The sequence below is a fragment of the Schistocerca nitens genome, chromosome 2, assembly GCF_023898315.1.
Source record: "Schistocerca nitens isolate TAMUIC-IGC-003100 chromosome 2, iqSchNite1.1, whole genome shotgun sequence".
NCBI classification, from domain to species: domain Eukaryota; kingdom Metazoa; phylum Arthropoda; class Insecta; order Orthoptera; family Acrididae; genus Schistocerca; species Schistocerca nitens.
The window spans coordinates 222,033,358-222,055,570 of record NC_064615.1 but is presented as its reverse complement, the minus strand read 5'-3'; the positions used below and the strand labels follow the sequence as shown (position 1 = coordinate 222,055,570).

At 42.7% G+C, this 22,213-nt stretch overlaps 2 protein-coding genes across 2 annotated transcripts in view; one reads left to right on the top strand and one right to left on the bottom strand.

The window, feature by feature from the left end:
* LOC126235943 (cytochrome P450 6k1-like) overlaps positions 1 to 14,899 on the top strand; it is a 170,449-nt gene extending 155,550 nt beyond the window's left edge. The window contains exon 6 of the mRNA XM_049944913.1: positions 14,753 to 14,899. Coding sequence (XP_049800870.1) covers positions 14,753 to 14,772 — 20 coding nt within the window. The 3' untranslated portion in view covers positions 14,773 to 14,899. The remainder of the gene's footprint in view (positions 1 to 14,752) is intronic.
* Positions 14,900 to 15,734: 835 nt separating this feature from the next.
* The window catches only part of LOC126235942 (uncharacterized), an 84,064-nt gene continuing 77,585 nt past the window's right edge, over positions 15,735 to 22,213 (bottom strand). The window contains exon 5 of the mRNA XM_049944911.1: positions 15,735 to 17,847. Coding sequence (XP_049800868.1) covers positions 17,670 to 17,847 — 178 coding nt within the window. The 3' untranslated portion in view covers positions 15,735 to 17,669. The remainder of the gene's footprint in view (positions 17,848 to 22,213) is intronic.

The following is a 22,213-nucleotide window of genomic DNA, read 5'->3' as shown; positions in this document are numbered from 1 at the left end:
TATTTTTTTATTCGTTATTAAACCTACTCCTGCATTACCCCTATTTGATTTTGTTTTTATAACCCTGTAATCACCTGACCAAAAGTCTTGCTCCTCCTGCCACCGAACTTCACTAATTCCCACTATATCTAACTTTAACCTATCCATTTCCCTTTTTAAATTTTCTAACCTACCTGCCCGATTAAGGGATCTGACATTCCTCGCTCCGATCCGTAGAATGCCAGTTTTCTTTCTCTTGATAACGACGTTCTCTTGAGTAGTCCCCGCCCGGAGATCCGAATGGGGGACTATTTTTCCTCCGGAATATTTTACCGAAGAGGACGCCATCATCATTTAACCATACAGTAAAGCTGCATGCCCTCGGGAAAAATTACGGCTGTAGTTTCCCCTTGCATTCAGTACCAGCACAGCAAGGTCGTTTTGGTTAGGGTTGCAAGGCCAGATCAGTCAATCATCCAGACTGTTGCCCCTGCAACTACTGAAAAGGCTGCTGCCCCTCTTCAGGAACCACACGTTTGTCTGGCCTCTCAACAGATACCCCTCCGTAGTGGTTGCACCTACGGTACGGCCATCTGTATCGCTGAGGCACGCAAGCCTCCCCACCAACGGCAAGGTCCATGGTTCATGGGGAGGAGGTGTGCTTAAGATGCATAAATAAAGATTTTAAGAGCAAATAAACAGATATATTTAACCAAAATGCAATATCACTAACAATTTCTCTCACGCCTATCCTCATCCAAGATCAAGATCTGAGTAAGTAAGTACATGAAATCATTCGACTGTTTCACAGCTATTAATATTTTTTTAAATAGAACAAATAATAACTTACGTAATAAATCGTTATAGTTTTTACATACAATTACGTTGAATGATAAATGTTTTTCTGTGTATTTTTACTTCACTGTCCGTAATTCCATATGAGTAAATATTGTTAGCCCCAGGGCTAAAATACAGATACTGCTTACAACAGCCTATATTCTCATGACACAGCACCCTGTCATAAATTAATATCTACGAGGCAACGGTTTTCAGACAATAACATTCCTGAAATGGACTAATGATGATGAGGTCCCATACTCCGAGGAGCGTAGGGAACGATGCAGGAGACCCGCACGGCCGACTAGGCAAGGTCCTAGCCGAGGTGGTTTGCCATTGCTTTCCTCCGACCGTAATGGGGATGAATGATGGATGAAGACAACACAACAACACTCAGTCATCTCGAGGCAGGGAAAATCCCTGGACCCCGCCGGGAACCGAAGCCGGGACCCCGTCCGCGGGAAGCGCGAACGCTACCGCAAGACCACGAGCTGCGGTCTGAAATGCAGTGGCCTGATCAGAATCGCTACCTGAACGCAGTGGATCTCAGCTTTGGGATGTATGGTGTCGCCACAGTCCCCAGTGTCCAACATCACCATCACATCCGGTTTTGGCTCTCGAGGAAGACTGTACTGACATTCCTACACACAAATCTAATTGAAAGTGTCCTCAGCACAGTTCCAGCATCAGGAAGTCGACGGGCGGGAATTCTCCATACTAATATTCATTAATACGTGTCCGGCTGCTTATGATGACTAGACAGTGCAAGTGCTTCTGACGGAAGACAACATGTAACGCGCCAGTTTGTTCCAAGATGGTTCGGTCGAACTGGGCCTGTACCTCGGCCTCCTAGATCATCCTGCACTATGCTTTACATTTTTCTGTTACGGTCATCTCAAAATTGGTTCAAAATGGTTCAAATGGCTCTGACCACTATGGGACTTAACATCGGAGGTCATCAGTCCCCAGAACTTAGAACTACTTAAACCTAACTAACCTAAGGACATCACACACATCCATGCCCGAGGCAGGATTCGAACCTGCGACCGTAGCGGTCGCGCGGTACCAGACTGAAGCGCCTAGAACCCCTCGGCCACTCCGGCCAGCTCTCAAAATTGGAGTGTACAACATTCCTGTTGATACCGTCGAAGAACTGTAGCACAGAATTGGTCTTGTAAAGGTTAATGATATGATCTTGACATGTTTGAAATAACTCGTAATACACTGCCCTGACTGACGTAGAATTGCATCCAAATGCGAGGATGACACAAGGATCATCTCCTTTACCAGATACGAATGTATATGTATATGTGATATCCGTTACCACATGCAACATTGTCTTCAGTGTCTAACAAGTAACAAACTGTTCCGTGTTTCAATTCCCAACATATCCTCGGAGGAACTTTTCTTGTACTTTTGATCAATACTACTTCGTGTAAATATACATGGTACTTTAAACACCTCGCTTAAAGCAGCTTACAAATGTATCGAAAGCAACTTCTGAGAGTGATCTTACTTGACTTTCCACGTCTTACACGTCAGCTTATCCTGAAGGCTAGTCAATAAAGTAGTTTAATTCACAAGCTGAAGGTCTTACACTGAAGACCCAAAGAAACTGGTAGACCTGCCTAATATTGCGTAGAGCCCCCGCGAGCACGCAGGAGTGCCGCAACAAGACCAGGCACGGACTCGACTAATGTCTTAAGTAGTCCTGGAAGGAACTGACACCATGAATCCTGCAGGGATGTCCATAAATCTGTAAGACTACGAGGGGGTGGAGATCTCTCCTGAACAACACTTTGCAAGGCATCCCAGGTATGCTCAATAATGTTCACGTCTGGGGAGTTTGGTGGCCATCGGAAGTGTTTAGACTCAGGAGAGTGTTTCTGGAGCCAGTCTCTAGCAATTTTGGACGAGTGGGTTGTTGCGTTGTCCTGCTGGAATTACCGAAATTAGACGGAATGCACAATGGACATGAATGGATGCAGGTGATCAGACAGGATGTTTACGTATGTGTTACCTGTCAGAGTCGTATCTAGACTCGTTGATGGCCCAGCAATGAAATCTGCAGCGATTTGAGGAAGGGCTGCACTTCTGTCACGTTGAACGATTCTCTTCAGTCGTCGTTGGTCCCGTTCTTGCAGGAGCTTTTTTCGGCCGTAGCGATGTTGGAGATTTTATGTTTTACCGTATTGCTGACATTCACGGTACACTCGTGAAATGGCCGTACGGGACAATCCCCACTTCATCGTTACGTCGGAGATGCTGTGTCAGATCGCTCGTTTGCCGGCTATAACAACACGTTCAAACTCACTTAAATCTTGATAACCTGTCATTGTAGCGGCAGTAGCCGATTTAACAACTGTACCAGAAGCTTGTTGTCTTATGGGCGTTGCCGACCGCAGCGCCGTATTCTTCCTGTTTACGTATCTCTGTATTTGAATACACATGTCTATACCAGTTTGTTTGGCGCTTCAGTGTATAATGTACGTGAACTACACTCGTCTTCGTCCTCCCAAATGTTCTCTGTCACCGATCAAAGAGCAGTTGCACTGAGAGGCGTGTTATGTTTTGATGACACGGTCCCGTGAACCCATTCAGGCCGCTACAACGTCAGTCTCGCTTCTCGCCTAGCTCTTGTTCCCCCATTTCCGTTGACATACGCAAGTCACGAGAAAAAGCAGACATGCTCTGCTGGGCTGTCTCTCCCATTTTCTCCGACAATTTACGGACACAGACTGCTCAGAGGCGGTTGCGTTTCTCAATACAAAACTCTTCATGAAAAAACACGGGGCATATCTGTGGACTGTTTTTATTACGACTTTTAAAACACAATTTGTAACGTACAGTGGTTACAGGTGCACAAGCGCGCGATATAAGCCTATCTAAAGGAAGTATTTTAATTATCAGTACGATCCTTTTACTTTCTCTAATTTTTGTCTCTGAAGGGGAAGTTTGAGCTGTGCTGTTGTAGTACATAGACTGTACTTTGCAAGGAACTCCTATTAATTTTGGCTTGATACAAGTCTTTTGTTCTGTTGAGTGCCTAGCAAAAGAATGAGACAGAATTAATGGACACCTTCTGGTAAAAGAATGATACAGTATTAATGAACACTTTCAGAGACACAACTAATTAAAATTCAGTGGGAAAATTGTTTTTAAATTACAGCGTAAGAACGTAGCAAAGGTAGAGATTGAAATCTGTCAAATTACAGAAAATGACAATCAAATAGACTTCTCATTAGAGGAAATATGCACTGCAGTAAATAGACTTAAAAATAAAAGATCTCCAAGGCCAGATGGCCTATATAATGAATAAATAAAATACATGGGACAGGCATTATATCAACAGCTTCATACTTTGCTTAATAGTATCACGAAGGAAGAAGAATGGATATAAAGTATTACAATTGCAGTGTATAATAAAGTAAATATTACATAGTTATCGGGGAATGGCGCTCCTTGAAACTACTTCAAAACTGTTAACATCAGTAATTAGAGACAGAATGCAGAATTGGATAGAAATACCAGAAGAATAGCAAGAATTCAGGAAAAACAGAAGTGCATAAACGTTATCTTCGCTTTAAGACAGGTTGTGGAGAAATTTATAGAGTTAAATAACGCAGCCTACCTGTGCTTCGTTGACTTGTTAGAAGCCATTTATAGGATTAGAAAAAGTATATAATTCAAACCTAAATCGACATGAGAGTACCAACGGGTTTAGTAAAAATCATAGAAGATATATATACATGCAATAAAACGAGAGTCCGCAGCTCGTGGTCGTGCGGTAGCGTTCTCGCTTCCCACGCCCGGGTTCCCGGGTTCGATTCCCGGCGGGGTCAGGGAGTTTCTCTGCCTCGTGATGACTGGGTGTTGTGTGATGTCCTTAGGTTAGTTAGGTTTAAGTAGTTCTAAATTCTAGGGGACTGATGACCATAGATGTTAAGTCCCATAGTGCTCAGAGCCAATAAAACGAGAATTAAAAGCCAAGGAGACCAAATAGTAGCACTCCTGCTCTACTTAGTACTGGAACACATCATTGATAAAGCAAGAAAGAAACCGCGCTATAAAATGAGAAATAAAAGTGTTAAATATTGTATGATATGTTGATGATGCTGTACTGTTAGCATATAACGAGGATGGTTTACAAAGGTTTCTTCACCGATTTAATAAAACAGTTAAGCAATATAACATGTAAATCTCAATTAAAAACAAATTGATAATTTCAAAATCACCTATACGATGTGAATTAGAAGTAGATGGTACATGAATTGAACATATGATGAGCTTCAACTACCTAGGGACTGTTTCAGTAAGGGTAGCCGTGGGCCTGCAAAATACTGTATGGAGAAACAGGTTTCTAACAACTGTGGGGAAAATAAAAACATAAAAACAATGGTGTTCTCTGTTTCAACACAGAAACTAGAACAGAAATGTAAAAGATAAAACAAGAATTAAAGGCAGTGGAAATGAAAGTACTAAGACAGGTCCAAAGAGTAACTACGTGGGACAAAAGAACAAATTTGTCGATGAGGGAATAGTGTGGAATACAAAATATAAGTAAACGAATGACAACAAGAAAACGAAATTGGAAGAGTCATGTGGAAAGAATGGATTCTTCAACACTAGCTTAAGTTTGTAAACATGGACGACTGCAGGGAAATCGCCATTGAGACAACCACCCAACAGATGGGACAGCAGTTGATTCACTACAGCCACGGAATGAGTGCAGACAAACAAAGGTAACACTAGTTAGCAGCAGAAGAAGAAGAAGACAAAGCATCATCAACCACCTGCCTTGCGTTAGCAAATGGGCACTAGTCACTTAGGACAGTCGAGGTCCTACATGTTGTTGTAGCTGGCCCTCCTGTACCCAGTGATTGCATATTCGCATGACAGGCGTGGTAACCCGACAGACGCTAGCAGCAACTTCGAAGAAAAACAAACGAGTCTCCATAGGCTACGATCACTCTACTGTGGAATTCCGACAAGTGCAGCCGGCCGAAGTGGCCGTGCGGTTAAAGGCGCTGCAGTCTGGAACCGCAAGACCGCTACGGTCGCAGGTTCGAATCCTGCCTCGGGCATGGATGTTTGTGATGTCCTTAGGTTAATTAGGTTTAACTAGTTCTAAGTTCCAGGGGACTAATGACCTCAGAAGTTGAGTCCCATAGTGCTCAGAGCCATTTGAACCATTCCGACAAGTGCTGATAGACGTTCCTGTTTCTTACACGAGGCACATCACGATCTTCCTATAAACAATCACCATTAAAATGTGATTTCTGAACGAGAAATACGGTCCAGAGTCTTTCCTTGTATACAGAACATACAGGATGTATCATAATTAATGGCGTAAACGTATACAGTTGAAAGTACACGATACTAGAAGCAAAAATGTCTCAGTAAACATAGGGTCGAAAATGCATACCTTAACAGCTACGAGCAATTTTTCATCTTCGATACTATAAAACAGATCTCTTTTACAGCAAGTTCTTTGCTTTCCATATTTTGGGAAGTGGTAGTATGGACCAAAACTAGAAAAAAAGTCCAGTAAACACTTGCTCTAAAATGCATTACTTAAGAGCTATGACCAGTTTTTCATCTTTGCTACTTTGAAACACAATTCTTCTAATGATCAAGTGCTCGTAACTTTTAACGTACTCGTTTTAGAGCACATACTACCACTTACCAAAATATGGAAAGCAAAGAACTTGCAGTAGAAGAGATTTGTTTCACAGTATCGAAGATGAAAAGTTGCTCGTAGCTCTAAAGGTATACATTTTCGACCCTATGTTCACTGAGACTTTTTTGCTTCTAGTATCGTGTACTTTCAACTTCAACCATTGATTATGATACACCTTGTAGATGGTGTTACTCCTACTTACATTATGCAGTTGTGCTGATATTGTAACCACTTACATACCCAAGCATGTAGTACACTTTATACCAATTTCATGCTTGTTTCACGCTGCTTTCAAGGTGGCGCAGCTTTACTGCACAGCTGTGTAACTAGAAATGTGGTCGATCTGAGAAGCTGTCGATTTCTAGCACGTCTTGGTGCTTCTCTGAAGTCTGGCAGTAGTTAGTTTCAACACGTTCTTTTCAGGTGCCTGTGTAACCGGCCACACCCCGGGTGGTCTCCGTACAGATACGGCTGTCGGCCAAAAACACACTTCCGACCCTCGTGCCGTAACGCCCATTGGTCGCGGCTGTTGGGCGCGACGTGTCGTGAGCAGTCTGGGCGTGTCTGCCGGTGTTGATGGCCCTAAGAACCGTGACGGAGCTCACACCGGCCCAGACCTGGGCAAGAAGTCCGGCCACATGGCGCTCTCCCGGTCTGCGCCTCAGGCAGGCGTCTCTGCACTGGTGGCATCCTCTGTTAGACACTCTATCTTGACCATGCCGGTGATACAATTACAATTTGAATCAATACTCAACAAACAGACTCCAAAAGGCTCTACTGAACGACACTGACACTGTAGTAAAGGTAGAAAACTTCAGTGACAGGGGAAAAAAAATAATCACGAAAGGAGTCCCACAGGGTTCAATTTTTGGTCCACTCCTATTCCTTGTACATTTGAATACGCTTCCACTTAACATTCTACAAGTAAAATTGGTATTTTTGCAGACTATATTAACTTTATAATGAAACTCATTAGAGAGAAAACAGCAGAAGATTTGGTGAATGATATTTTCCAAAGAATTATAAAGTAGTTCTCTGAAAACGGGTTTTGAGAATCCAAGGTTTGAGAATATCATACTACATTCAGCTCTGTATAACAAATAAAGTAAGAATAGCTATTGATGTACCACATGATCAGCAGTCAGTAAATAGAAAGCTCTAAATTTTTTGGTGTACATATTGATGAAAACTTGAACTGGCAGAAGTAAATTACTGAGCTTCTGAAAAAAATTTAGCTTGGCTACTTTTCCTCTTCATGCAATTTAAATCTTGGAAATAAATGTATCAATCTCCTGACATATTTTGCATGTTTTCACACAATAATGTCTTGTCGCATAATTTTCTGGGGTAACTCATCACTTATAGACATTTTAACTGTGGTGTCACAATACATATTTTCGCTGGTGAAATTCGTCGTAAATAATGCATCACAATTTGGGAAGAACAGTCTGCATACCTATAACAATAGAGGGAAAAATGACCTTTATTACCCATTGTTAAAGCTGTTACTGGCTCAGAAAGGAGTTCAATACGGAACAAAAAATATTTCTGATCATTTGCCCAACAACGTAAGATGTCTGACAGGTAGCTAAGCAAGTTTTAAATAGAATTTAAAATAATTTCTCCTGGACAATTCCTTCTATTCCACTGGCGAATTTTTAAATAAAAACTGGTAGACAGTAAAACAAAAGGTAAACAGTAACAATAATAAGTGTAGTTGCATGAGCAGAACTGAAAATAATAATGAGTTCCTTAATGTTGACACTAATTATGGATACAAACCCTGTAAATTGACTGGTTACACGTCATTTCGATCGTTCAAATGAGCCATGGAACATCTAAGTAACTAACTAACTGACTACGTATTCGTCTACTTAGTGTTATCTGCTAAGCCATGGGTACCTCATCTGAAAACATGCCAGATTTCGTTTGTATCTTGGTCGGTGCCCGCTTAGAAAAGAGATGGTACTCCTCATGATTTCCGATCGCAATGTTCTCCAGAGGCAGTTGTTGCTGTATCCGGCTCTCAAATCATACAGTTTGTTTACGAAAATGAACGGCGTAGAACTGCTACGTTAGCGCACGTTTCCCCTCTTGTCCATCTCCTAGCCATGTTGCTTTGTTTGTAGATAAATACTTCAATATCCTAAGGCAAAACGAAAAATTTCATGTTCATTCAGTAAGTACATCAGCTTTTAAAACTTCGATTACAAATAAAGCGGTGCAAACTTACAGCAGTCTTCCACATAAGATAAAAATTACAACTATTTAATCACTGTCACTTTTTTCTAAAACTTATATTATATCAGTGCTTCTACCTAGTAGCAGAATTTTTAGAACGTGTGAAACATGAGACTTTGTACAAGAAAATGCGAAGTATCCCACTGCTAGCAGAGCAAGCTTTCTTGTAAATAAAGTCAGAAAAGTATTTTCTGCATTTCATGTAAGTGTGTGTGTGTGTGTGTGTGTGTGTGTGTGTGTACATTCATGAGCGTACATGCGTGTGTATTTTTTGAATGAATAAATGAATACTGAATTGCGATCAAATCAAGCTGTGGTGTACAAAGCAGAGCTGCAGTTCGTTGGTCCGAATTCCCTATCATGTTCACAAAATCGAACAAACTCATTTCTGATAGAGTACTCTTATATGTTACAGAATATAAATCTATTAAATCAAAGTCGCAGAATCTTTTAAGAACGCAAAGGTTAATAAAAAAAACATTTTCACATAACTGGAATCGAAGGTATTCCTTCATACTTCAAGTTCCACGGCTCCACTACACTACAGCAAACTTACGAAATTGGGTCCATGTCTTTCATTTTAGGATCTCAAGGCTTTAACTGTCGTCATGTCAGCAACGGACATTAACTAACGAATGTTTCTGACAAGTCTTCCATGTGCCGTTCCGATGAATTGGGATATTTTAAAAACACGGAAGATATAATACTAAATTCTTTAATCACTAATATGACGAGTTTAGTCATTTTATTACAACAAATCGTACATATAAGAATGCGTTTTTGATGTGCTGGTGATATGAAATTCATGGGACGTAAGTTATAAAACTCGCAAAATAGGAGCTTCAACTCAAACCGAAGCAATGGAATATGGCATCTTCCAAGTATTGCGTGTGATGCAGGCCGCGGTCTTACATGTCAATGGCCACATTCCTCTCCACGAAGTAAAAATCTGACTTGTTTTACTCAGCTCTTCATGCTACAAACTCCTGTAGAACGTGAACTCTACGTCATAAAACTCGATCAACTCTCGTTCCTTGTGGGGAGGTCTTTGAAGCTGATGGTGCTATGTTACCTATGCTGCGTATGGAAGCCGCCGTCAGCTTGCTCCTCTTGACACACTTAACACCGACAGAAAGTTATAACTGCCGTCGCGGCCCGTAGTGCTTAAATCTAACTACAGTGTGTCCGGAAAAGGACTACCTGATAAAAAAAAGAAATATAAAAACATAGGTCGATGGAAAAAAATGTTTGTAGGAAAAGTCATAAGAATTTTATGCAGAAGTTTCGAAATACTATTTACAAAAGCTGCTAACCTATGGCCCTGTGCGCTGTACATAGAGTGTCACGACGCATAAATAAACTCTTCCTCTGCAAGCAGTCTTTGCAGTTGTTTCACAATGTTCGGTAAGGATAGAAGCTGAAATAATTAATTAAAATTCATAGCAAGGCCTGGACTTGAACACGAGTTTCGAGCTTACTAGGCAGATTGATAATCACTACATCAGCGTGGTATTGTGCCTCAGAGAACCTCACGGACTTGGCACAAATTCTAATTCATTACTTCAGCTTCTATCCTTATCTAAGATAAAGTTGAGACTCATACGTCTCTATAAAAATATAATTCCATCAGAACATTGTTTCGCAATGTATTCTAAGAGGTCCACCGCTCACAGTAGAGAACTGGCACAAACAAACAACATAATTTGTCATCTTGTAATGTCTCAACGGAAATTCAATTTCCACACAGCTCGACGATTCAAGCTGGTCCAGCGTGGTGGGATAGTTGCAGTAGACAGTGTCTTTCAGTGCCACCCACAAAAAAGTAATCACAAAGGACCAGATCACGTTAAAATGGAGGCCAATCCATGTTTGCGCCAGTAAATTTGGGGTGGTCCATCTCAGTAGCTCTTTTCTTGAAGTACTCATCAAGGAAGTGAATTATCTCTTCAGCACAATGTGGACAGGACCCATCTTGCTTGAACAACTCGGTGCCTGCTTTGTGGTGAAAAACCGTTCCAAAAATGTTACGTAACGTTCACTAGTTATCGATTCTCGCATAAAAAAAGGCCCGATAGTGCCTCTGCTACTTACCACAGTCCAACCAGTGGTTTCGTTTAACACAAATGCTGATTTTCGGGACCCACAAATCACCAGTTCTGTTTATTCACGAATCCATCAGGTGGAAGTGTGCTACATCTGTGAGGCTTCTGAGTATCGTATGCATGCTGGAACGCTTCACTGTTCTTCTGTGTTCAAATTTGGCGAAGGGCTTGCGAACAGTTTTCGCTATGGGTCCTTTTGGAAGATAAAAACCGTGTGAGAAAGCTGTTCCTTGTTGACGCAATACTGTGTTTCAGCCTGTGATATTTCAGCAGCAGGAACACACATGGTTTAAAGCAATACATGATTTCAACCTCTTCCTTCGGTACGCTAAGCTCCTTTCACGTTTCGGTGAGGGAACCGATCCTTCTGGACTTCGGAGTAGTACTTATAGTCACTAACTTACATTTTGTGACTATAGCTTCGTTTATTATAAGTATTTGTAACAACTACTTCGAAAGAATGACACCGAAATTGGGATTCCATATCAACAGTCACATGACTGACACGTCGAAATGCATGTTTTACAAATATATTAGAGTCTAACAAAACCAGCGGCTATATTTGAAGTCAACGTCGCTTATTCTTTTTAACACATGCTACCAGTTTCGACACCAAATGGTCTCATCTTCAGGACCGAACCACAACCTGCCATCCAAAACAATTTCCATGTTCAGTGAACAGAATCGTATGCTGCGGGGCAAATTAACTGGATTCCGTGCCTTGTGTGACAATAACAAGCGCAGCACGGTCAGACAACAACTGGAACTCCAAGCTTGGAGTACGGAATCCGGTTAATTTCGGCCCGCTGCATACGATTCTGTTCATTGCACATGAAAACGATTGTGGATGGCAGGTTATGCCTGTGGCCTGAAGATGACACCATTTGGTGTCGCAACTGGTAGCCCGTGTTAAAGAGAATAAACGACGTTGGATTCAAATACAGCCGCTGATTTTGTTATTATTATTCAAGTACTTAGTGTCAGGCTGCAGACCCACGGTCGTGGGGTAGCGTTCGCGCTTCCCGCGCCTGGGTTCGATTCCCGGCGGTGTCAGGGATTTTCTCTGCCTCGTGATGACTGGGTGTTGTGTGATGTCCTTAGGTTAGTTAGGTTTAAGTAGTTCTAAGTTCTAAGGGACTGATGACCATGGCTGTTAAGTCCCATAGTGCTCAGAGCCATTTGAACCATTTTGCAGACCCACTTTCCTTGATGGATTACCAGAGATATTGGGAACTGGTTACACGCGTCTTCGTATTGGATGAACGTCTTAGAAAAACGTACACGTAGAATTTCTGACTTACCTAATCATAGTTGCTACTACACTCTAAGACAAAAATAAATAAGAAAAAGAAAACGGCGCACCACGTAGAACTTATCCGAATGGGACGGAAATCGGTAGATGTGATGTACATTACAGACAAACAAATGATTACAACTTCAGGAAAATTGTATGATTTACTCAAGAGAAAGAGCGACACAAATTAAGCTAGTCAGTAAAACATTGGTCCACCGATGGCCCCAATACAATTATTCGACCTGGCATTAACTGAAAGAGTTGTTGGATGTCCTCCTGAGGATATCGAGCCATATTTTGTCCAATTAGCGCGTTAAACTCTCAATATCCCAGGCTGGTTGGAGGGCCCTGCACATAAGCTCAACTGGGGAGAGATCTGGCGACCTGCTGGCTAAGGTAGGGTATGGTAAGTACGAAGACAAGCAGTAGAAACTCTCACCGTGTGTGGGAGGCCATTATTTTGCTGAAATGTAAGCCCGGGTTGTCTTGTCATGAATGGCAACAAAACGGGGTGTAGAATATCGTCAACGTACGGCAGAGCTTTAAGGCTACCGCGGGTGACAACCGAAGGGGTCCTACTGTGAAATGAATTGACACCCCAGAGTATCATATGGCGGGCAACAATCAGGTCGGAATTTCAGTGCTGTCCACGGCGTCTCCAGACACGTCTTCGGTTTGGAATATCATTGACTGGATAGGATTGTCTGAAGTGATGAGCCCTGCTTCAAAATGAGACCCGATGATCTGTAGAGACCTGTCTGGAGACGACTCGGATAGTGGTGAGATACCAACCCGAATGTCGCCCGCCAAACGGCCCGCCTAGCGGGAGTGATGGGTTAGGACGCGGTTCCTTTTCGTAGCAGCACCCCTTCGGCTGTCATCCGAGGCACCCTTGCAGCGCAGCTGCACTTCGACGATATTTTGCTCCCTGTTTTGCAGAGCCCTCCAACCATATCTGGATTTTGACAGTCTAACGCGCCAACTGGACAGAATTTGGCTCGATATCCCTCAGGAATGGACAGCGTCTTGAAAGGAGGGCATAAGACGAACATCAACAAAAGCAAAACGACGATAATGGAATGTAGTCGAATTAAGTCGGGTGATACTGAGGGAATTAGATTAGGAAATGAGACACTTGAAGTAGTATAGGAGTTTTGCTATTTGGGGAGCAAAATAACTGATGATAGTCGAAGTAGAGAGGATATAAAATGTAGACTGGCAATGACAAGGAAAGCGTTTCTGAAGAAGAGAAATTTGTTAACATCGAGTATAGATTTAAATGTCAGGAGTCGTTTCTGAAAGTATTTGTATGGAGTGTAGCCATTTATGGAAGTGAAACGTGGACGATAAATAGCTTAGACAAGAAGAGAATAGAAGCTTTCTAAATGTGGTGCTACAGAAGAATGCTGAAGATTAGATGGGTAGATCACTTAACTAATGAGGAGGTACTGAACAGAATTGGGGAGAAGAGGAGCTTCTGGCACAACTTGGCTAGAAGAAGAGATCGGTTGGTAGGAGATGTTCTGAGACATCGAGGGATCACCAATTTAGTATTGGAGGGCAGCGTGGAGGGTAAAAATCGTAGAGGGAGACCAAGAGATGAATACACTAAGCAGATTCAGAAGGATGTAGGCTGCAGTAGGTACTGGGAGATGAAGAAGCTTGCACAGGATAGAGTAACATGGAGAGCTGCATCAAACCAGTCTCAGGACTGAAGACCACAGCAACAACAACATCCCTCAGGAAGACATCCAAAAATTCTACTTATCAGTGCTAAGCTAAATATTTACTTGCATAGGGGCCAGAGGCAGACCAAAGTGTTATTGACATGCTCAGTTCGTGAAGCTCTTTGTCTTGAATAAACTTTCAATTTTTCTGATATTGTATCTTTTCTTTTTTTTTGCCTGTACATGTGCATCATATCTGACGATTTCCGTCCTATTAAGATAATTCCTTCCTGGTGCGCCCTATTTTCTTTCTTTTCTTTTTTTTTATTGAGCGAACAAAAAAGAAAAAATGCATTTATGCCGCAACATGCGACATAACTGAACACTTTCACCTTAGTTTATCTTACGCCTCCAGCCTGACTAGGGTGCTGGATTATTTCTGGCTGAAGCGAACCACCACCATTTTTTCTCGTATGATCAATCTCTTCATCTTAAAGTAAGTGTCGCATCTAACAGTTACTTTTTGTGTGTATAATTCCTCTATTACCCTGAAATTTCGATGTTTACGGGGTCCTCCATTACCCCTAATGCCCTAACACACGTCCTATCATCATATCCCTTTTTCCAGTGTTTTCTACACATCCCTATCCTCGCCGACTCCGTGGTGACGCTCCTCATTTCTTACCGCATCAGTCCACTTAACTTTTAGTTTCCATCTGAAACAACATCTTCTTTCCCAGTTTACCCACGGTCAATGATTCACTTCTCTACAATGATGTGCTCGAGGTGTACATTCTTAGACATTTCTTCTTCCAGTTAAAACACATGTTTAACAGCTTTAACATATTGATTCACCAAATGTTAACAAATTAAGACTTTAGAATCTACCCTGTAAATTGGTATTTGCTTTTGTATCTATTTACAGTAAAAAGATTTTTTCGTCTACTTTCAGGTACTTCCAATACCCCATAAGTGTGTGGCACATTAGAAGCACTTTGTCACATGGAACAACTCTTGAATCTGCTGGTCAAAAGTAGTTCCAGACTAACAAACAGAGCCGCAACAAGAAAGCTGGCTCAACAGTAAGTTATGACTCAACTAAAACAGAGTTTCGACATGGTGAATTTGTATTGTGAAAACATTTTTTCCTGTGAGGTGATGTCTTATTTAGTCTATCACAAAAAAGCATTTTTCAGTTATTGTTTATTTGCATAAAAAGTTTTATTTCTTGTACATTTTATACACACAAAATAAATAAATAAATACATCTTCAAATAAATAAATTAATTAATTAATCAGTAAATAAAGCATTTATAAATAAATAAATAAAAGGACGAACATTCGATTATATTTGTGTCGACCAGATATTTCATTTACCATTTCATAGCTAAACACAACATTAGAAAGTAGATCTCAACGTCGTTTAGCTGTTAGGCGACAGACAAGGTTTCGTACACTTCACACTAAGCATACACAGGACATCCAAAGAATGGTACCGTATGGCGGTGTCCCACGACCAGTTTATTAGTAGGTAGATGTGTTTTTTTTAGTATCGAGCGACATTTTGAAACTGTCAGTCACGCTCATACAGTGCATCCAAAGTATGCATATATATTTTAGCTATCTGTTGCATTATACAACATCGAAGTTTGCCCAAACTACTCACTTTTATTTTTATCGGTCCATGACTAGTGGAAGAAGACGACGTTCCACAAAGAACTGTTATCTGTCTTTACTGAAAAATTTTTGGACAAACTAATGCCATCGTCAGGGGCCTCTTCCGCCAGAAAATATGAAAAAAATCACGTAGAACTATTGTGAGCAAAGAACACGCTATATGGCAAGTAACCAAACTCAGCAGTCACTTTTCTCGTTGTAGTTATTCTTTACTTTGCCCTAATTACAAAAATATAAGCTTTCTGATCATGAATACTTTAAAATTAAAACAAACAGTACTTCGGCAAATATTTTTAAATAAAGACAATCTAACTTTTGCAGCAGCACGGACCTATAACTAGAAATACAATGTCAATGTGTGTATATAAATGTAGCTGTGTCATATACAGCTACGCTTTGTGTGAATCCCTGTATTACTGACTGTATTAGAGAAAATAATCTCCATAATTTGTGCATAGAAAGTTGGACCCTGTGATGCGCTGAAGTCGTCAACTCAGCAAGTATCTACAAAGCACTCGAGATACTGTCTTAGGAAGGACGCTCATGGGACTGTGTGGTAGACGTATTGCTGTTCTTTAACATCACATGCCTGGTTGTGGAAATATCAGTGGCACCTTTGCGCAATGAGTGATGGTGGCAGAAATGGGGAGCCGTCGCGTGTGACCATAATATCTGCTGCTACGGTGCCCTGTTCTCGTGATATAGTAGGGGCTCCACTGTGTTAGTACCGTACAAACATACCCCAGGGGGGACATAACCACAGTCTTCCAGCGAGACAGGAGCTCCTACAGTCGATCTATGGATAAGGCTAATAGTTTTTAGCAGTGTATAAAAGAAATGTATCGACCACGAAATATTTTCACTGACGCATAACCAGTTTCCTTATGCACCAAACACAAAGTGACTCCCTACGAATAGCATGTAAACTGCCAATATCGTAAGTTGCAGAGAGGTGTTCTCATTCACTGCTATTCCTAGACAAGCGTTTTGTATGTGATGATGGTGAACAATGTAAGGAGTGTTCAGTAACTAATACAACACCTTTTTCTCGGACAATTTCGGTTGCAAAAGTGCGAAATTTTTTGTGGGACATTGTGGAATATTCCCGCTTCAGCCCCAATAGTGTCACGAAGTTTCGATAGATGGTGGCGCTATCCACAATAGCGTCTGTAGCGGAGAAGCGTTCCAAGTAGCTGTTAGTGAGTTTCTTCTGACGGAAAACAAGAACATCGCAGATTTTCATATGCGGTTGCAGAATGTCTATGGGGACCTGGTAGTGAACAAAAGCACGGTGAGTCGTTGGGCGAAGCGTCTGTCATCATCACAACAAGGTTGCACAGACAGGTCCGATCTCTCGCGTGCCAGAAAACACCACACAACTGTGACTCCTGGTATTTTGGAACGAGATGATCGACGGATCACAAACACCTCGCTGCGCAACTGGACGTCTCTGTTGGTAGCGCTGACATACCCGTCCACCAATAGGGATACCAAAAGTGTGATCCCACTGGGTTCCTCACCGCCTAACAGAAGACCAGAAAAAGCTTCCATCTGCTTGGCCCAAAATGTACTCGGCGGGGAGCAATACGTGGATGATGGGGACTTTATTGATGCAGCAGGACGTTGGGTCCGATGTCAACCAGTAGTTTGGTCTCATGCCGACACACAGTAAGGTAGCGTAAGTCCATTGCATTGAACGTAGATAATGTTGAAATTTAGGGTTCGTGGCTACACGAGCGGGGAATATTACGGTGTATTAGAAACCTGCTTTCGGAAAAAAAGTGTTGCATTACTTATTGAATACTCCTCGTGCATTCAAACTGGTCGTACGTTGATAAATATACTGTGCAATCGAGACAGAGTATTTATACTACTAACAATACTGCGATCACTACATCCCAGCCATGATGTAACCATTCCAAACAATTGTATTTGCACACCACAGGCGTGGCAGCATTGGACGTCACTGATGTCTGTTGCTGGAGACTATGTTATGGAGGTCCAGTATCAGATGTAGTGAGGCGAGAAACTCCTGCAGGTAAGTCCCTGGAGAAATCGATGTTAGGGGCTACAGAAGCTGGCCTTCAGAGGTTACGTTTATCGGCGCTCGTTGGGAGACCAGCATGGATTGGACATCTGGAGGCGCTGGTAGTAGGCCGCAGGATTGGACGTCAGCGTAGTGCAGCTGGCAGCTACAGAAGTTGCTGCAGGAGGCTGCCCCTGGGCAGGCCCAGCACTTCGCTGTCGCACTCGTAGCGTGGTCTGCACTGGCTGGGCACCTCGGCTCCTTGTCGGTACGCGCCCAGGTAGGACGTCAGCCGCGGCTTCGCGCTTTCTGGAGCTACCCACCGCTCGAACCTCTCCAATATCCTGCAACAGTCCGCCAGTCGACACTATTCTGAAGAATGAGTGCAAAATGAGGATCCGCTGAACACATTATTCTGTACTGTAATGATTACAGGTAACTTAAACACAATCACGTGACACACGATGCATAAAGGCAACAAAAATAAAAGTCATTGGACAGGCTTCCAAAAACGTGCTGACAAAATATCGATCACATTACACAAAGAATACAGATAGACACGTCCATAAGAATAACACAAATGAGAACTCGCATAGCTTGTGGTGTCACCGCCAGACACCACACTTGCTAGGTGGTAGCTTAAATCGGCCGCGGTCCATTAGTACATGTCGGACCCGCGTGTCGCCACCGTCAGGATCGCAGATCGAGCGCCACCACACGGCAGGTCTCGAGAGACTTACTAGCACTCGCCCCAGTTGTACGGACGACATTGCTAGCGACTACACGTACGAAGCCTTTCTCTCATTTGCCGAGAGACAGTTATAATAGCCTTCAGCTAAATCCATGGCTACGACCTAGCAAGGCGCCATTAACCATATCTGGAGAGAGTCTCACTTGTATTATCAAGAGAAATGTACCACAATGAATTAAAGTTAAGTATACGAGAAGCTCCGTTCTTTTCTTTATAGCTTTCATCACGTATCCTGTTTCAGACTTAACGCCAGTCGGCGTGTGTGTACGCGTGCCTTTCGGTTACCCGTCACTGTGGACTGGCTGCCTTGTCAGTCCACTACATAGCTAATGCCAACAAAGAACTTTACCATTGCAAGCTAAGAACTTGCACACCACACGTAGCATTCTGTAGATCGTGACTATTGTTGCTACTCAAGTCGAATCAGAAACGTGTAAAGTATTTATAGATCATGAATATTTGTGTACTAACACAGTCATTTAAGGAAGTATTTAGTTCAGATTTACATACTAACTTACACTACTGTCCATTAAAATTGCTACACCACGAAGATGACGTGCTACAGACGTGAAATTTAACCGACAGGAAGAAGATGCAGTGATATGCAAAAGATTAGCTTTTCAGAGCATTCATACAAGGTTGGCGCCGGTGGCGACACCTACAACGTGCTGACATGAGGAAAGTTTCCAACCGATTTCTCATACACAAACAGCAACTGACCGGCGTTGCCTGGTGAAACGTTGTTGTGATGCCTCGTGTAAGGAAGAGAAATGCGTACCATCACGCCTATCGCGATTGCGGTTTATCGTATCGCGACATTGCTGCTCGCGTTGGTCGAGATCCAATGACTGTTAGCAGAATATGGAATCGGTGGGTTCAGGAGGGTAATACGGAACGCCGTGCTGGATCCCAACGGTCTCGTATCACTAGCAGTCGAGATGACAGGCATCTTACCCGATTGCCTGTGACGGATCGTGCACCCACGTCTCGATCCCTGAGTCAACAGATGGGGACGTTTGCAAGGCAAAAACCATCTGCACGAACAGTTCGACAACGTTTGCAGCAGCATGAACTATCAGTACGGAGACTATGGCTGCGTCCGCAGCTCGTGGCCGTGCGGTAGCGTTCTCGCTTCCCGCGCCCGGGTTCCCGGGTTCGATTCCCGGCGGGGCAGGGAGTTTCTCTGCCTCGTGATGACTGGGTGTTGTGTGATGTCCTTAGGTTAGTTAGGTTTAAGTAGTTCTAATTTCTAGGGGACTGATGACCATAGATGTTAAGTCCCATAGTGCTCAGAGCCATTTGAACCATTTTTGAACCATGGCTGCGGTTATCCTTGACGCTGCATCACAGACAGGAGCGCCTGCGATGGTGTACTCAACGACGAACCTGGGTGCACGAATGGCAAAATGTCATTTTTTCGGATGACACGAGGTTCTGTTCACAGCATCATGATGGTCGCATCCGTGTTTGGCGACATAGCGGTGAACGCACATTGCAAGCGTGTATTCGTCATCGCCATACTGGCTTATCACCCGACGTGATGGTATGGGGTGCCATTGGTTACAAGTCTCGGTCACCTCTTGTTCGCATTGACGGCACTTTGAACAGTGGACGTTACATTTCAGATGTGTTACTACCCGTGGTTCTACCCTTCATTCGATCCCTGCGAAACCCTACATTTCAGCAGGATAATGGACGACCGCATGTTGCAGGCCCTGTACGGGCCTTTCTGGATACAGAAAATGTTCGACTGCTGCCCTGTCCAGCACATTCTCCAGATCTTTCACCAACTGAAAACGTCTGGTCAATGGTGGCAGAGCAACTGGCACGTCACAATACACCAGTCACTACTCTTGATGAACTGTGGTATCGTGTTGAAGCTGCATGGGCAGCTGTACCTGTACACGCCATCCAAACTCTGTCTGACTCAATGTCCAGGCGTATCAAGGCCGTTATTACGGCCAGAGGTGGTGGTTCTGCGTACTGATTTCTCAGGATCTATACACCCAAATTGCGTGAAAATGTAATCACTTGTCAGTTCTAGTATAATATATTTGTCCAATGAATACCCGTTTATCATCTGCATTTCTTCTTGGTGTAGCAATTTTAATGGCCAGTAGTGTAAATATACACGATCACCAGTATAACAGAAATTAGTTATAACACTTGAGTAGCAAATATTTTTTACTCCATTTGGGAACAATATGCAGCTTTTTCGGCCTCTTGTAAATTTAGAAAAACGACCTTACGTTGTCCTACTAGCACTGCAGGTCGTTGCAGTATGGGCTATTCATGAAATCACCATCACTGCAGAGCACAGCTATACTAAAATGAGAGGTCACAAACCGAAGATGCTAGAGCTCGATGGTCGCATTCTGAAATCTTCATTTCCACTCATGGTTAGTGGTGTGGCTATCCAACCTTCTTTGTTAAAATCTGTATAAGGGAGTGACAACAGTGAAAATTTGCGTCGGACCGGGACTCGAACCCGGATTTACCGCTTTAGGCAAGCGTCACCTTAACCGTTCGGCTATCCGTGCACGACTCACAGCCAGACCCAATCTTCCATACGTGGTCGTTCGGTGCGTCACTTCAAATGGCTCTGAGCACTATGGGACTTAACATCTATGGTCATCAGTCCCCTAGAACTTAGAACTACTTAAACCTAACTAACCTAAGGACAGCTCACAACACCCAGCCATCACGAGGCAGAGAAAATCCCTGAGCCCGCCGGGAATCGAACCCGGGAACCCGGGCGCGGGAAGCGAGAACGCTACCGCACGACCACGAGATGCGGGCTGGTGCGTCACTCCCTGTACTCGTACACAGATATGTAATTCTTGTACAGGGAAGGATATTTTAATTGAAAGTCGCTGCCTAGTATCGACAGATAAACACGATATTGCAGTGCCTGTGTTGTTAATGAGAACGATGTTATGTTCCGTCGTGCACGGATACGCAGTCCTGGTGTGACTCAAATTTTCACTGTCCTCATTCCCTGATGGTTGTTCGTATTCACAACTGCGAATACGTTTCACGTATTCCATAATGGGTGTAGTCAGCGTAGTGCCTGTTCCTTGAGACATGCAAGCATGTCCGAAGGAACACTGCATCCTTCTTCTTAACAACACGGGCACTGCAATATCACTTTCTTTTTAACTGTCTTATCTGTTTTTTCCCGTACTTAATTCAATAACTTCATTTATAATTTTTTACTTTCATAACATTCTTTGCTAAAATTTAACAATACTGTATAAAAAGACAAAACAAAAGAGAAAAAAAATAACTAAACAGGGACGTTGGCCCTGCTCTACATGGTGGGACAAGGACAGTGTTGTTGTTGTTGTTGTTGTTGTTGTTGTGGTCTTCAGTCCAGCGACTGCTTTGATGCAGGTCTCCATGCTACTCTATCCTGTGCAAGATTCTTCATCTCCCAGTACCTACTGCAACCTACATCCTTCTGAATCTGCTTAGTGTATTCATCTCTTGGTCTCCCTCTACGATTTTTACCCTCCATACTGCCCTCCAATATTATATTGGTGATCCCTTGATGCCTCAGTTCTATTCAATACCTCCTCATTAGTTATTTGATCTACCCATCTAATCTTCAGTATTCTTCTGTAGCACAACATTTCTAAAGCTTCTATTCTCATCTTGTCGAAACTATTTATCGTCCACGTTTCACATCCATACATGGCAGCACTCCATACAAATACTTTTAGAAAAGACTTCCTGACAAATATATAATCGATGTTAACAAATTTCTCTTCTTTGGAAACGCTTTCCTTGCCAATGGCTTATCCAGCTGAAATCTCTGACCCGTCTGTACTTGCAACTAGGTGTGTCACAACGCATCTTACTGCACAAACGATGTGTCCAATAGAACAAACAATAGTAGTAGAAAAAAATGTATGCAGTAAGTACGACAGGTAGGATTACTAGGGTTTAACATCCCATCA